Source organism: Neoarius graeffei, chromosome 22, assembly GCF_027579695.1.
Source record: "Neoarius graeffei isolate fNeoGra1 chromosome 22, fNeoGra1.pri, whole genome shotgun sequence".
NCBI lineage: Eukaryota > Metazoa > Chordata > Actinopteri > Siluriformes > Ariidae > Neoarius > Neoarius graeffei.
The window spans coordinates 5,116,610-5,132,897 of record NC_083590.1 but is presented as its reverse complement, the minus strand read 5'-3'; the positions used below and the strand labels follow the sequence as shown (position 1 = coordinate 5,132,897).

Here is a 16,288-nt window from a genome sequence, read left to right as displayed (position 1 = left end):
TTGCCTGCTGCAAAAGGGTCTGTTGAAGGCTCTAGGTAGCTAATTGAAAACGTGGGTTGCACTTGTCGTTAGCGTGGAAGTTCTCCCTCCCTCCCTCGACGTTAGCTTGATTAACGTTGGCCTCAGTCTAAATTAGAAAAGCATAAACGAACGGGACTCGTATTATGTCTAGGTTCTACTGTTAGAGCAGGAAAAGGTGGCACATAAATGCTTGTTTGTTCTATCACAATGGAGACCGACTACTTGTTTATTTCACCGACGTTAGTCAGGACCAGGGGCGTCACTAGACCCAAGACCATACTGGGGCACAAAAGGGGCACAGGAAATGTATGCGAGCGCGCGAAGCGCGCGAGCTAAAAATTTTGCACTATATTTATATTTATATTTATATTTTTTATATAATATATATTACATTTTATGTAATATATATTATATTTTATGTAATATATATTTATATATTGATATTTATATTTAGAAACGGCCTGCTTAAAACTAGTCACTAGAGCTGTAAAACTCAAAATGATTACGAGGACACTGAATCCAGGTCAATCATTTAATAATAACAGTATGAATATTTGCAACATTTGTGATAATAGCAATGTAATACTTATACTGTTGGTAATATTGTAAAAGAACATATTAACATACAATACAACACCGCCGAGTTTTTAAACTCAACCAAGAGTACTTAATGGCCAACAGTATTCACACTTGATACCTTTTAAATCACCAAACATATCTTTGTAAGCACACGCATTTTCAGCATTGAACATCTCTAAACACAATCCAAAAGCCTCTAAAAGCACCACTGTGTGTGTGTGTGTGTGTGTGTGTGTGTGTGTGTGTGTGTGTGTGTTTGTGTGTAGTTGTAGTACAAAAACACAGATAAAGTTGGGCCTCAGTTGGCAAGCAAAGCAATCATTTTTTAAGAAGTAATCGGTAACGCCTTGGCTTCATTTTGGCAAAGCAGTCAATCACTTGACAGTGGTTCAACTTAGAGAGTTCCTCTCTCTCAACTGTCAAGATGGCTAGATTATGAAGTCTTTCTTGCCCCATTGTGCTTCTTAGCCAAGTGTGGAGGCGTCTAAGCACACTGAAAGTTCGTTCACATGAGCAGCTGGACACTGGAATGGTCAGGGATATCTGAATGACCTGTGTCAATGTTGGAAACATGACATGATCCAACAAGCCTAAAAGACATTGCATGTCTTTAATTGGAAGGTTTTCCTGCTTTCTGGACAGATAATTTTTAGCCACTAACACTTCCTCATGATTAACATCAACATTGTAATGCTCTGCCAGACCTCTGAGGTCTTCCTCACAGAGGAAGTTTTTTGATCCTGGATTACAAGCCATAACACCTTTTAGCACCTTGCTGTTGAGAGAAGAAAAACGCTGCTCCATTTCAGCAACCATCCTGTCAAGGCAAGGTATATACAAGGATTCTCTCAGCTTCTCTGCATTGCCTAGGTCACTCAGTGCCCCACAACTGGACTCCACAACATAGTCATCCATGCGCTTCTGTTTCTGCCTCTGTCTAGGCACAGCACACGTCACTGGGACTTGGTTGGCTTCACAGAAGGCCTTTGCGGCGTCATATACCTCAGCAGCCTTTTCCTCTGTGCGCATGTCTTTTAAAGTGTCACACACAGCACACTTGTATTCTTCAGCTTTTGCCATGTCTACCGTTTCACTTTGCAAAAACTTATGTAGGTTTTCAGTCACCGACAACAACGTCTTAAACATCATCAACAGGTACACAGTGGAAAACCTAGCAAGTTTGACATGGAGACCTACAGCCGTAGGGTTGTTGATGCTGGAGAGGCACTGAAGCACAGCAGGAAAATGTTCTATCATGGCATTGATAGACTTCAACTGGCATGACCAGCGTGTTTTTGACAGCTGCACTAGTTCAGTTGGCTGTAAGCCAAGCAGCTTCTGGGTCTCCTTAAATTTCTGGTGATTAACCAGGGAGACTGAAAAGAATGTGTATACACTCTGCAGTAAGTCAAATAAATTCTTGGCCTCTGGTATTGCTTGGCAAGTGCAACAAAGGACCAAGTTTAATTGATGTGCATAGCAGTGCACATAAATGGCCATGGGATGATTCTCCCTAAACTTGCATTGGACTCCTCCAACAGTCCCACTCATAACGGAGGCACCATCATAAGTCTGCGCAACCACCTTCACATCTTCTATGCCATTCAGTCTTAGCTGTTCTTCAATTGCATTTGTAAGAGATGCTGCATCAAATGCTTCGAGATCTACCATAGCCAGCAAACGCTCCTTCACACACCCTTCAGAAACATATCTGACACAAACAGCGAGCTGCTCGGTGCTGCCATCTCTGGCTTCATCTGCCATTATTGCGAACATGCCTGCTTGTTCTATTTCTTGGCTGATAGTTTTAACAATTTCTTTGGCACAGCATTCAATTACTTCATTTTGTGATGAAGGTGATAAGTATGTGCTGTGTGATGGTGCTGAATAGGATTGAAGAAATGGGTCAAACTCTTTCAAGAGATTCATACACTCTAGAAAATTGCCCTGATTGTTGCTGGACATGCTCTCATCATGGCCACGGAATGGGATATTTTGCTTCCCCAAAAACTTGCTAACAGCCACAACCCGGCTGAGGTACTGGCGTCTCTCTTTAATTTCTTGCTCACTTGCGGAGTCTAACTGTTCTATTACACTGCCATGAGCTGCACTGGCTTTATAACCATGCCAGGAAACCATGCTTGCCTTATGGGCCGGTGTTTTCTCATGGTCTTTAAAGAGTTCCAAAGCTTTTTTCCAATTTTGAAGGCCAGTGCTGACAAAGGTGTCATGCTTCACATGTTTCCCAAAAATTCTACAGGGAAAACAAAAGGCTGCATCTTTCTTTTTGGAATATTTCAACCATGTAAAACTGTCAAACCAATTTGCATTAAATGAGTGCTTCTTTGCACCAAAGGTGTGCTGGGGATATTGTGGCAACTTAACTTGGTTTGGGCCAGAATTTTTTTCCCCTAGATCACAAACATGGCCTTCAAGACTGTGGACATTACTTTTCCCCCTTGCCCCTAGTCTTTTGTCCTCTTCCTCTGTCTCCTGTTGTCCTTCAACCTCTCTCTCGATTTCCCCTGCCTCATCCAATTCAATCCCTGCACTCTGCTTCTCCTGTCTGGGTCGACATAAAAATATGAGCACTATGATCAACTGTTAGGCTTACATCAGATTAAGCCATTAAACCTAACATTTATCACATCTGCAAGTAGCGTAGTTTACAGTAGCCAGCCAGTAATACATTGTCAGTCAGGACTTACCCCTCAATGTCACCTCTCATGTCTCCCTGTGACACTTCAAGCTCCTTCTCTCCTCTGCACTCTGCTGCACTGGGTCTTAAAGCAACATGAAAATATTACAAATACAATGGATACTTCGCTCAAAATCTCCAGTCAAATACATTGGATACTTCGCTCAAAATTTCCTGTCAAATACAATGGATACTTCGCTCAAAATCTCCTGTCTGTTTAATTAATTTGTTAGTCATTTCACCTCTGCTCATGTTCACCGATGTCCAACCCTTCACTTGCACTCTGCTGCTCCACATTGTCTGGACAGAGATGTTAATATATAATAAGGCCATCCACAAACATAATGACTATACCGTAAAATACCAAATAATAGCCCGGGCGATTATTTGTCTCAATCACGTAAGAGACCCGGCGCGTATTAGAGACTAGGCGGCTATTTGGAACAGGCGATTAATTCCTTCTTCACAAACACCTTCCCCAAAATCTACCTCAAAACGGGGAAAAAAATCATTCTCAGATAGGCCTACTTTTAACCAGTATAACTTACAGTTTGTTTAGAGTTAGATTACAGATAGCACGGTGCCGACTTCGGGGAATTTTGAAGACGCAGAATGCATCTTCGCATGGCACAGTCGGGGTGGATAAAGGATAAATCACACACCTTTTCCTGTTAATGACTAGTTAAGCGCATGCTTTACAAAATAATCAAGAAACCACACCATTGTCTGTGCGCAGCACTGTGATTTAATTACTCTGCAAAGTTATGGTCACTTGCTATCACCCTCACCCATGCAGCCTCCACCCTTTGCGCTTCGCGATGTCTGTCAATCTGAAATTGCATGGAGGGCGCGACGTTGAAGCAACATAATTAGGGTGCGAAGTGTCAAACCAAAGGGTTTTTTCTTATGCTGAAAAATAAGTGACCTGCAGTGGCTACATACTGTCATCTTGCATCACGTTTCTCTCCAAGACGTCTCCCTATTTGGCCGATATGAGCCTATTCCCCGAGTGAGTTGGTACGGTGGCTCGACCCCGTAGAAAACTTAAAGTTCGGATGAAAGTTAGTTGAATAGGTTACTGACTTGTAGGCCTACATGTTGCCTGCCTGACGCGTGCTTCTGCCCAACTTGCACGACAGATTACTTGTTGAAAAGGCCCCTTCCCAGATAGCAATAGGTCAGTGGCCCACTGGCGGCCCACCAGTGGCAGAGTTGTCGGTCCAACGGCGGCTCCCACCAGTGGCCCACTGGCGTTTTGCTCATCGGTTCTTTGGCGGTCCGCCGGCGGCTCAAAAGCGGTTTCAGATAAAGGGCCGCCTTTTTACCGATTGTTACCCACCATTTTTTTAATAGCCTTATTATGGCCATATAATTCAAACAAGGCATTAAAATGAATATAAATGGAATTCAATTTATGATCTAAATTAATATAAATGTATACATGTAAACATATTATCCCACAGACTGACCACACATAAGGTTCAATACATTTTGTTTATTTTTAATGTGTTAACGGTTTTTATATGAATAAATAAATAACTAAATAACAATTAATAATTTATAATATCACATTTAAAGACCAGCCAGGTTCAATACATTTTTGTTTTTTCAATGTGTCTACGGTTTTAAATAAATAAATAAACAAACAAATAAATAACAATTAACAACATCACATTTAAAGATCAGCCAGGTTCAATATTTTTTTTATGTTTTTACAGTTTGAAGTAAGTAAATAAATAAATATGAACAATTTATAATAAATATATAATACATAAATATAAAATGACTAGTTCAAATATTCCCCATCTCCCCATTGCCCACTTTTTTCTGCCTGTCTTTTCTCCCTCCCTCTCGGTCAGCTGCCCCCTTTAGGTACTTCGCAACTTCTTTTTGCAGGTCCTCTTCTGTTGCTGTGTGCACCACTCTCCTAACAGCTCCTGTTGTAAAACAAGGAGCAAGTAAGAAAAAAATGCTTTTGCCAGGGGTTGTAAATACTTCACAATAATGATTCAAAATGTAAAAAAAAAAGGTTTTTTTTTTAGCTTACTGTGTAACACATTCTTCAGGTGTAAAGACTTGAACGCCACCTTTCCTCCAGCACCAGTCCAATTTATTTGAAGCGCCAGGGACTTCCTCAAAATACGGCCCAACATCCTCTTCACCGCGTCTTTGGTGGTTTTCCCCCCCAAAACAGCAAGTATGTTCACCTGGAATACAAAGACCAAAATTACAATGGCATAACATTCAGTCAAACATCTTAGCTGTTTGATAGTTCATCTGTAACCTTCAAATACAGTGGGTATGATGTTGAAAATTGGAAACATATATATGATTTATTGTGCACACATCGCTCCCCTTGGGAATGGGATCAATTTTAGCAATGCTCAATCAGTGGGATCACCTGGCTCTCGCCAGATCTGTGTGTTTCCGCACAGCTTTATGAGCTACTCGTGGATCTGGGTGGATTTTCAGATTTACCCAGGCAGCCTGACCAATCCGGCTCGCAGGGCTTTCATAGATGTAACATTGTCGACAAATCACTTAATTCAGGGAGAGGTGTAAAATGAACTAATTTCCAGAAATGTTACAGTAGTGCTTTAATTGTCAGACAAGTGTTTTTTCCAATCATGTGCAAGGATTTTTAATAAAACATTTGGAGAGCTAAGCCAGAGACGGTATTTTAAGACAGGAACTTTGGCTAAGCGCACTACGGCCATAGTTACAGATAAATGTTTGTGGAGCAACTCAGAGCAACATTCATCACGAGAGCCAGGTTAAGACTTGTATGCCTTCAAATTCATATTGCAACATTTTAAAACCCAGACTTACCAGTTGGTTTTTCAGGTCAATGTCAGACCCAAGCTGCCTCTCCAGCTCCTCCAGTTCCTCCAGGTTACTGAGGGGCATGTTGGTTTCCTGGACGAGGCAAAGGTCTGCCACACCAGCACCCCCTAGCTTCTGCAGAATGGCCGTATTTGCAGCCACCTGCTGCTTAACCTCCTTAACCTCCTCCTCAATCGTCCGGAGGTGCTGCAGAACAAGTCTGCAAAAATCTATGAATCAAAGACAACAGATTAGAAATGGTATAAGTATAGATGTAGTAATTCAGATACTTAGTTTCCATTTACACAGCTTTCAAACAACATCAACATCGGTGTTACTGAAATTGACATAATCAAGGATGAATGTATGGTGTCCTTCTCAAAACAAAAACAAACAAAACTTTCATAGCCCCTTAACACACGCCATTCCACCAAAAGGACGCTGTAATGGCCACTGAGAAAAACTTTACTGCCATAGTACCACTATGACAGTGCATAGGGCCTTTAGTAATACATTACGACTTGGTCATTGCCATTCTGGTAACAGCTATTCAGCTAATTTATAACAGGGGCTGTATCTTAAGGGGTTAGTCTGCTTCTCCTTTAATATTGGTGCCAGATGAATGATAATTCAGTTCTACCTTGCTGGATGCTGATTTGCTGATTTGATGGATGATGCTGTGCCTGACTGGTAAACTCTGTTGAACAGATTGGAAATGTGGTTAGTAAATAGTGAGATGGTGCAATGCTATGATTACACTGAATGCAATGTTATGGCATTATACTTAACTGATACTTTTGTCCAAAGCAACTTATAAAATAGAAAATGAACAAAGTAACATACACTGCGTTCCAAATTATTATGCAAATGACATTTTTCACTGGTTTTCCAAAATAAATAACTAAATGACAAGTCATCATAATTTTCCAAGTCATCAACCGTTAGAGTACAAAGCAAATGTTTTTGAACGAACCTTCCAACTCGCAGCTTCAAAAGTGACTTGTTTGTTGCTTTGTAATAGTATTTTATCATTTACTCTCTTGTTCTGATGTATTTATCTGGAAGAACCTTTCTTAATGTGCCTTTATCTGCACAAACCTGTGTGCGCTCTGAATCAGCTACACATCCAGTAATGCAACTTGAACTGTAAGATTTTTTGATTGAACTAGGTTTTGATTCCAGTAATTATCACCTGCTAATGCTTCAAATTTCATAAATGGCCATTTTCAGTTCTTTACAAGAACAACATCTTTTGAAACTCTGCTTTGCATAATAATTTGGAACAGTGCATTTTCAGTTTTTCAATTTTTAAAAAAATACCGTTATCATTGGAAGGTTCGTTCAAAAATATTTGCTTTGTACTCTAACGGTTGATGACTTGAAAATTATGATGACTTGTCATCTAGTTATTTATTTAGGAAAACCAGTGAAAAATGTCATTTGCATAATAATTTGGAACGCAGTGTACAGTGGGTATGATAAGTTTACATACCCCTGTTCAAATGCCAGGTTCATGACATAAAATAGTTTGTCTTTTTTGTCATTTTTTTACATCATGAACACCTGGCATTTGAACAGGGGTGTGTACATTTTCAATAGGCACTGTATTATGTATTTACCTCCATGGCTGGATGTTCGAAAAAGAGGTGACTTCGATGGAAGCTGTGGTGGTGCTGGCAGAGGTGAAATCGTTGGAAGCTGTGGTAGTGGTGGTAGAGGTGATGGTGGTGGTAGAGGCAGGGTGGTGGTGGTGGGGAGCTGTGGTGCCTGACTGGTAAACTCTGTTGAACAGATTGGAAATGAAAAGGCGTGTTTAGTGAGATTATTACGGCAATGATTATTATTGATTATTACTGCAACTTTTGTCCAAACCCAAAGCAACTTATAAAGTACACATATGAGTTTACATACCCCTGTTCAAGTGCCAGGTTGTCATGACGTTAAATAGTTTCTTTTTGTCATTTTTTTTTACATCATGAACACCTGGCATTTGAACAGGGGTGTAGACTTTCAATAGCCAATGTATTATGTGTATACCTCCATGGCTGGATGTCAGAAAAAGATGTGAGGTTTCCAACGGGGGACTGGCTGCTTGGTTGGACAACACTGCAAACAGAGTGAAAAGACACATGATATACAAGTATTCATGGTAATTAGAAGACCAAATCATGGTACTAAGTACACAGTGGCCAATATTACCTGCAGGGTAAGTACTGGTCCTGGTGACTGAAGGGGTTCTGTGTGATTGACTGTACACTGTTTGAAAGAGATTAAGACTTAAATGGTTATCTAAGAAGCATATTCATTGCAGTACATTAATTACCAATTACTAATTAATTTATGAGCATTAGCAGTGGTTGTACCACCTGATATCAGAGCACAATAAATGACATTGACAATGACATTGACCCATTTACCTTCATGGCTGGGTGGGCGCTGCGGTAGTGGTGGTAGAGGTGGGAGTTGTGGTGGTGGTGGTAGAGGCAGGGTGGTGGTGGTTGGGACCTGTGGTGCCTGACTGGTAAACTCTGTTGAATAGATTGGAAATGAAAAGGCGTGTTTAGTGAGATGATACAATGCTATGATTACACTTAATGCAATGGTATGACATTATACTTAACTGACACTTTTGTCCAAATGCAACATAAAAAATAAACAAAGGAAGATATGCAGAAGGCCTGTGTCAAATGTGGGTGCATGAAATGTAAGGCAACACAAAATGAAAAGTAACAGAGACCATGAAAAAAGAAAAATGAATTTCTTTTCAGAGATATCACTAACCTGAATTTGGTACAGAAATTTTCTCTGGCAGTCGCCGAATTTTTGGAGCCGGAGGGAAATAGGGACGGTCATCTTCTTCATCACTGGATTGGATGAATTTCATGTTTGGCCTAGAGATTACACAAGTTACAAAATGTTAAAGAATGTGACACTGAGGGCAATATCATTGGTACAAATAATATTTATGGTTAGTTAAAAATATAGAAAAGGCTATATAAACCAGACAAGTAGTCTGGCTTATATAGTCCACTTCCTTAGTTCACCTTGAAGAACCCTTATGTTGATATTTCTAGTTTCAGGATATGACCTCATGTCTGCCAAGCAATGTAGGTCAATGTAGAACATCGAACAGGAGGCTCCTGCATGTTGGTTACTTACTCAGATGCCATGATTCAGCTTCACCTCACTTTGAGAAGTTTGTTACCTCATCTAAGCGAATCCAGTATTTCTTTGCATAAATGACCAAAGTAATTAAATATTGTTGTATTGATTGAGTTGACTTAGTATTTATGCATATTTTGATATATTTGTGAGTAATTCAGTAGTTATTTGGTAGATTGTGTCAAACCTGTCTAGATCACATGCTGCCTATGTAATTCAGTCAATCTACCTCCGTTTATATATTAGTGACTAGTATGATGCAAATATTATCTTACTTTCTTTTTCTTTTCATGGTCTCCTCATCTGTCTCCAGCTTCTCTCCTCTTTTTGCTTTAAGGTAGTGGCCGTGGGCCTTTTCGTATGTGTCTACATAAAAAAAAACAACAATAGCAAACAAGCAAAATTCAAATAGTTGAATTGTCTCCTTTTCTCCCAAATCAAAATGCTGCATTATGATATTTAAATATACAACCGAGCCTACCTTTAACTTTAAGCACCTCAACTGGATGAAGTGTCCAACAGTTGGGGTCAGGGGTTTCATTTTGTAGGGCAGCCTTTTTTACCTTGTCCAGCGTTTTAAAGGGAGGCCAGTAACATTTATCTTCTATGAGCCATGAAACAGGCACCACAAAAAACAAGCCCTCCGCGGGGAAGGAAACGACTACATACATTTCTGTGGAAAGAAGAAATAGTTACACTTAAGTGGGCTTGCCAAGGCATCTTAATAATCAATTCCTACAGCTACAGCATTTCCTAAATGAGATGGGAAACCTGAATATATCACCTGAACAAAATTGTGATTTGAACACTTACACCAACATAAAAAACAGCAATCCTACTGATGCAACATTGGTAGCCCAGCAAAGCCATCCTTAACTGGAAGGAGGACATATTTTCTCTCTATGTGTGCAGCTAGAGTGTGATGCAGTTGAGGTGTCAGGGCAGACAGATGGTAGATGCCAACTTCAGATGACTCGAGTGGGTAGTCAAAGAGGTTGCAGAGCTTTGAGAAGGACCTAAACACTATGTGCACTTCTGCCTTGTTGTCAACTATGATGTTTTCGATGACCACTATCCTTCCCCCCGCTAACTCCACACAACTGTCACTTGTTGAGACCTGAATGATGACCCTCTGAACATGCATTCTTTTAAATTGTTTTATGGCAGTAAGATGCGGTGGTACAGGGCCACTGTAATGTTCCATTGTTAGGCCTGACTCGATACTTAGACACTCACTGGACTTAAACCTTTTTTCAGACAAGCGACGAATGACCTGCTCTAGGGGCTTGTTGGGTTTCCGGATCGTTGTTTTTAGCTGGCCGAGGAAATTTTCGAAAGGGAAGCAGGATATGTTGTCTAACGCTCCATATGTCTTTGTTTCCTCACTGAGGTGGAGTAAGGCATGCATATTGTACCCAATGTACTCCCTACCATACAGTTGGTTGCAGTGTTTCACAAATGCCAAGAGTAGACTGTGTGCATAGTCAGCATAATCTCCCACTAAAGATACACTAAGTAAAATAGTCATGGCCACAGACAGCAACATGAAGTTGTTGTAAATTGCTGCTGGTACTCTGCCCTTTAAGCAAGCTGGCCCAGTGTATAGCAGGAATGAGCGAAGCTCAGTAGCTTTCCACCTCTCAAAATCAGTAAGAGTTCGGGGCTTCCGGTTGAATTCAATGGGGAAATATGAGCGATAACCCAAAAGCGTAGTTGACACCTCCTGCACGACAGCTGTACCTACTCGAGTGTGCAATGGCTTCCTCATCCAGAAGTATAACAGTTTCCGCACTACCCCTAAGCACACCACATGCATATAGTCATGAGGAAACTGTGTGACTATTCCAACTGACAAAAGATTGAATGGACTAAATCCTGTGAAATGCTGCTCATCACTAAACTCATCAAATGTTTCGCTGTCCAGTCTAGGTGGTGCATCTGATTGTGGAAAGGTCATTCTTCCTTGGTATGTCACTCCCTTTTGATGGCATTTGTGACAACTGTAGAACCCAGTGTGTCCCTTTGACCTTCGGATAAATGCCCGTGCAGGCGCGTCACAGACCACTGCTGACAATGCTATAGCGATAGAAGCACCCTGGTAAAAAAAGCCATCTCTCTCAAGAACACGTGCGTCACTGACAAACTCATCTAGAAACTCTAGTGTTGTAGGTTTCTGATTTCCAAAGTAGATCCCGATAACAAATGGCTCCCTGTTTGTCTGTACCCGATTCTCAAAACACTCAATGAGCCCTAAAATAGGCCAGAACTGTGCATTTGAGCTTTTATAGAGGGGCAGGCCATCTATGTTCACTTGGATTGTTAAAGACGGGCAAGTCAAAGGAGTTTTTTTGTTAGCAAGATGAGAGGAAATGCCATGATCGAAGCCAAAATGATGGTAGCTACCGCCTGAAATATTTTTAACATGATACGTGGTTTTTGTTTTTAGTAACGTTCTAGGATTTTTTGGCAAGCCATGCAATTTTCCAGAGAGAAAAGATAATAAATCTGCCAAAGCAGCATGGCTTATCCTTCTCCTAACTGCCCATTGAGCAAGGTGACTTCGTGTGTCTTCGCCTGAAGAACAGATTTCCTCACTGCCATCACTGTCATGTGCATGTTCACTGGACTGTTCATCCTCACTCACTCCACCACTGCTCTGTCCTGAATGGACCTGCTCACTCACTCCACCACTGCTCTGTCCTGAATGGACCTGCTCACTCACTCCACCACTGCTCTGTCCTGAATGGACCTGCTCACTAACTCCACCACTGCTCTGTCCTGAATGGGCACTATGTCCTGGTAGGGGTTCTACCCCACTGCCCCCATGAGTAAATTGGACCTCAGTCACTTCATATGACACCCCTTCCCCCCCACACTCTGCTGAAGAAGTTAGGCCTATACTCAGTAAGTCTGATTCAACGCCTTTAGCAATCCTTCTTCTCTTACTCCAGTAACTAGACATTGCGCCACAAGTGTTGCCTATTACCTTAAATTACCCCAAATTACCTTACAGACTTGTACTCTTGGTGACCTGTAAAGGGAAAAGAGACAACATATCACCATCTGTCTTATTACAAAGCTGCATCAACATTCTCTCTCTCTCTCTCTCTCTCTCTCTCTCACACACTCTCTCTCTCTCTCTCTCTCTCTCTCTCTCTCATCACCTAGGTTCACAAAATGTTTTTTATACGTTTCTTTTTACTACGTTCATAAACATTAAATATGTGAATCAGCATTTGGGATCATGTTGAGTGGCGTATATTTTAAATTCTGTCAAATACATATGTCGTGTTTTGGTTACAGCTTACTGCATAACTGCTGGTAGAAGAAGGCCTACCTGAAATATTGATACTGTGATACTGTGATATTTCGGTGCACGACATTGAAGAAGAGTTGGTGTAAGGAGTGAGTAAAGTCACAGCCCTATTATTCCTTAAAATTTCTGTGGTAAAGTGAACAGGTTTACATGCCTAGTCCTGTTCTTCCTTCTTTATAATTTTATACTCGTTCACGTCTAGTAGCCTGTAGAACAAATCACTGCTGGCAATACACTGACACTGGCTGGCATTTGTATCATTTCCAAACGCTTCAATTCAATGTTTTAAGGGTTTTTAAGACCCCGCGGGAACCCCGATGTTGTCTACACATCAGTTGCAGTAGCTGCCTCAAAACACCAGCGGATGCAGACATGAACTCCAGAAACAAAACAATATCGGGGCGATAGCTATGATAGCTAGGCTAACAACCATGGACAGCCAAGGCGAGGAAAGTTGCTGTGCTGACCTGAAACTTTTTTTTTTGTCACAGGACAAATGTTAAACCCCATCTGTCATCTATTAACCAATAAAGTTGCCTTCATTTTTAAAAAGTCGGACAGGTTTGCCTAGCAAAGGCTACATCAATCTACATGCAAAACTGATTGTCAGTTAGGGTAATGAAGAATTAGTAAGTTTAGTGTTAATAAATTAGAGATTAGCGTTACTGAGGTAAATGTTGGTGTTATTGAGTAAAGGTTAGTGTTACTGAGGTAAAAATTAGTGTTATTAAATAAAGGTTAGCATTATTAAGATAACACTTAGCATTACTGAGGTAAATGTTGGTGTTATTGAGTAAAGGTTAGTGTTACTGAGGTAAAAGTTAGTGTTATTAAATAAAGGTTAGCATTATTAAGATAACACTTAGCATTACTGAGGTAAATGTTGGTGTTATTGAGTAAAGGTTAGTGTTACTGAGGTAAAAGTTAGTGTTATTAAATAAAGGTTAGCATTATTAAGCATTACTGAGGTAAATGTTGGTGTTATTGAGTAAAGGTTAGTGTTACTGAGGTAAAAATTAGTGTTATTAAATAAAGGTTAGCATTATTAAGATAACACTTAGCATTACTGAGGTAAATGTTGGTGTTATTGAGTAAAGGTTAGTGTTACTGAGGTAAAAATTAGTGTTATTAAATAAAAGTTAGCATTAAGATAACACAGCATTACTGAGGTAAATGTTAGTGTTACTGAGGCAAAAAAAGTGTTATTTCATAAAGGTTAGCAATAATGAGGTAAAGTTTAGCCTTACTGAGGTAAAGGAGAGTTACTGAGGTAGAGGTTACCATTATTGAGGTGAAGTTTAGTGTAATTAAGTAAAGTTTCGTGGACAGAATTTCTAGGCACAGCCAAGGGGCAGAGGGTGTCTTAATACAGGCGAGTACACTTTCGGATAGCCAAAGTAATTTCCCCCCTTTCTCATATGTGAATAAAAACACTTCACCCCAGGTGCATATACTAGGGTGATATGTAGGCTACTTTATTTATCCTTCGTTGGCTAATTATGTCAAACTATGGTAAGCCATCATGTCCGTTTTCTGAACGAGTCCTAATGAATGAGTTTGTCTCTGTCTTGCTGTCAGAAATGTCATACCACAACAGTTCACGAAGTTTTGAAGTGTAGGCTAGCATTACGTTTACTATAGTTTTTGTATATGATAATTTTAGAAGAGATAAGAAGATGGTGTACTTACCTAGTCCTATTAAGTTGTGGCTGGTTCTTCCGTCCGTTGTCGTCTATGGGTAGCGGTCCTTCAGCGGTCCAAGGATGGCGAGCCGCCACTGTCTTGCGCAGTGGATTCGAATCCTCGCGCACCATCGCGGGGCGCCAACCAAAAGCCACTCACGCCCCGAGCTGTGATTTGTGCTAGCCAGCGGCCCGACTTCGGACCACGGCTGGCATACCACCGACGGCTTGCCGTCCAAAAGCCACCAGTGGTCCACTATATACATGCTAGCTGGGTTGGATTAGATTGGCCGCGAGCAGACTGAAATGCATGTTAGAACGCTCTCACCTTTTTTGTAAAGCGTCTTCCAGATCCGAATGGGTAAGGGCAAGTGAAATGGTATAAGGTCTTTAATAAAACTCAGTGTGTGCTTTGACGCATGCATTCGGCAATTTAGGTCGTTTAACAGAAGCAGCAGTCCAACCTTGGAAACCCGCAGTCCTCAATGTCACCACACACGCTGGCTTTCGTTGGGTATACCCAAAGGGGTGGCTAAGACATCTGTCAAAAGTTACGGAGTTGCATTCCTCAAGAAATATTACGGTAGACCAAGATTATAACATTGAAATGGCATGTTTATTATCACGTAACAAAATGTTGTAAACAGTATTATAGAAATAATTTCATTCATTCATTCATTCATTCATTCATTCATTCATATTGTTTCGGTAGAAAACTATGCAATGCAAAATCGTTTAAACACCAGAAAACCAGAAAAGTGCTGGGCCTCAAGATTCTAGATAGAACGTTCGGACGCTTTTTTTTTTTTTTTTTTTTTTTAGACCCCGGCGAGTATTCGGAACCGGCCTTTATTTGTCACAACACACGCGTACACCCGGCCGTTAAAGGGAACTCGGCGGTTAATTGGAACTCGGCTATTATTTGGTATTTTACGGTATATTTTAACTGTTACATAGGCTAGTGTACTAGTTGAACAGTGATCAGCTTGTGGTTCATCACCCACATGTTGCCTAGTTACCTTGTTCATTCTTCCTTTCTGCTTTATTCCTGCTCCTAGCAAATAGCTTTCTGATATCCATCTAGAAGAGGAAGTTTGCAAAATTGAAACCATACTAATAAACACCTGCCAGTAGCCTACACAAGTAGGGTGGAGGCTTGCTCAGAATGGCAGTCCAAAACGCCTCTCCAAGCGCTAGGCCTACTGTGTGTGTGTGTGTGTGTGCGTGTGTGTGTGTGTGTGCGCGCGCGCGTGTGTGTCTGTGCGCGCGCGCGCGTGTGTGTGTGTGCGCAGAGCGCGTGCATGTGCAATTGAAATTCGGTTCAATAATTCAATTACAATACTCAACTGGACGTAGCCTCCAAAACAACAGTTGTGTGTCATTACGTTAGGTGGCTATCTTCACACAGTCCATCACAAAACTATCAACGCGATCTGGCAACACGCAAACTGAGGGCTCGCGGCTTGCCACGTTGCAGACGACGGAATGAATGCAAACTTTTCAATATCCCTTCGTTTCAAACAAAAAATCAAGACAACACGAAAACAATGTCCCAACACATATTAATTCTACAGCGTTACAAAAATGACAGTGGAATTACTGTCTACTAACCTGTAAACAGTTGAAAAACACGGAGAGATGGTTTCCCCTGCTCTGAATTTCATTGCATCTGAGGGCTGCTGGAGTCTGCGGTCCCCATAGCAACCAAGATGTTACTCATGTCACGCGCATCGGCGTCGCCAGGGGTATTTTACTGGGGCACGTGCCCCAGTATAGATCTGTAGTGCCCCAGTAAAAAAAATCCAGTGACGAAACGCTCTGAATTTTAAACTTGGGAATAGCTGCAATTTAATTAATTCATAACGTGGGGTAGGCTAACCGATGCGCGAAGTAGACCATCTACAATGCTTTTACATTGGTAGTTTTGGCTGGCCTCGCGCACACTAAGCAATGTGAAAAAAGTGTGCGCGTGACATGAGTAACATCTTGGTTGCTATGGGGACCGCA

General features: G+C 41.0%; 1 protein-coding gene across 2 annotated transcripts; it reads right to left on the bottom strand.

Annotated features, from left to right (window-relative positions):
- Positions 1-4,972: 4,972 nt before the first annotated feature.
- Positions 4,973-14,550, bottom strand: LOC132870549 (zinc finger homeobox protein 3-like). Of its 2 annotated transcripts, XM_060904222.1 has the most exons (13): positions 14,289-14,550; positions 12,290-12,314; positions 9,765-9,956; positions 9,559-9,649; positions 8,903-9,012; positions 8,539-8,649; positions 8,321-8,377; positions 8,159-8,227; positions 7,741-7,902; positions 6,762-6,818; positions 6,128-6,351; positions 5,346-5,505; positions 4,973-5,235 (listed from the first exon to the last, which is right to left on the bottom strand). In XM_060904222.1, exons 3-13 carry the CDS (start codon positions 9,952-9,954, stop codon positions 5,090-5,092), a joined length of 1,377 nt encoding a protein of 458 aa, XP_060760205.1. In that variant the 5' UTR covers positions 9,955-9,956; positions 12,290-12,314; positions 14,289-14,550; the 3' UTR covers positions 4,973-5,089. The 2 variants fall into 2 exon arrangements, with proteins under 2 accessions (XP_060760205.1, XP_060760206.1); XM_060904223.1 differs by lacking the exon at positions 14,289-14,550 and having other exon boundaries at positions 12,290-12,419.
- Between the last annotated feature and the right edge of the window lie 1,738 nt (positions 14,551-16,288).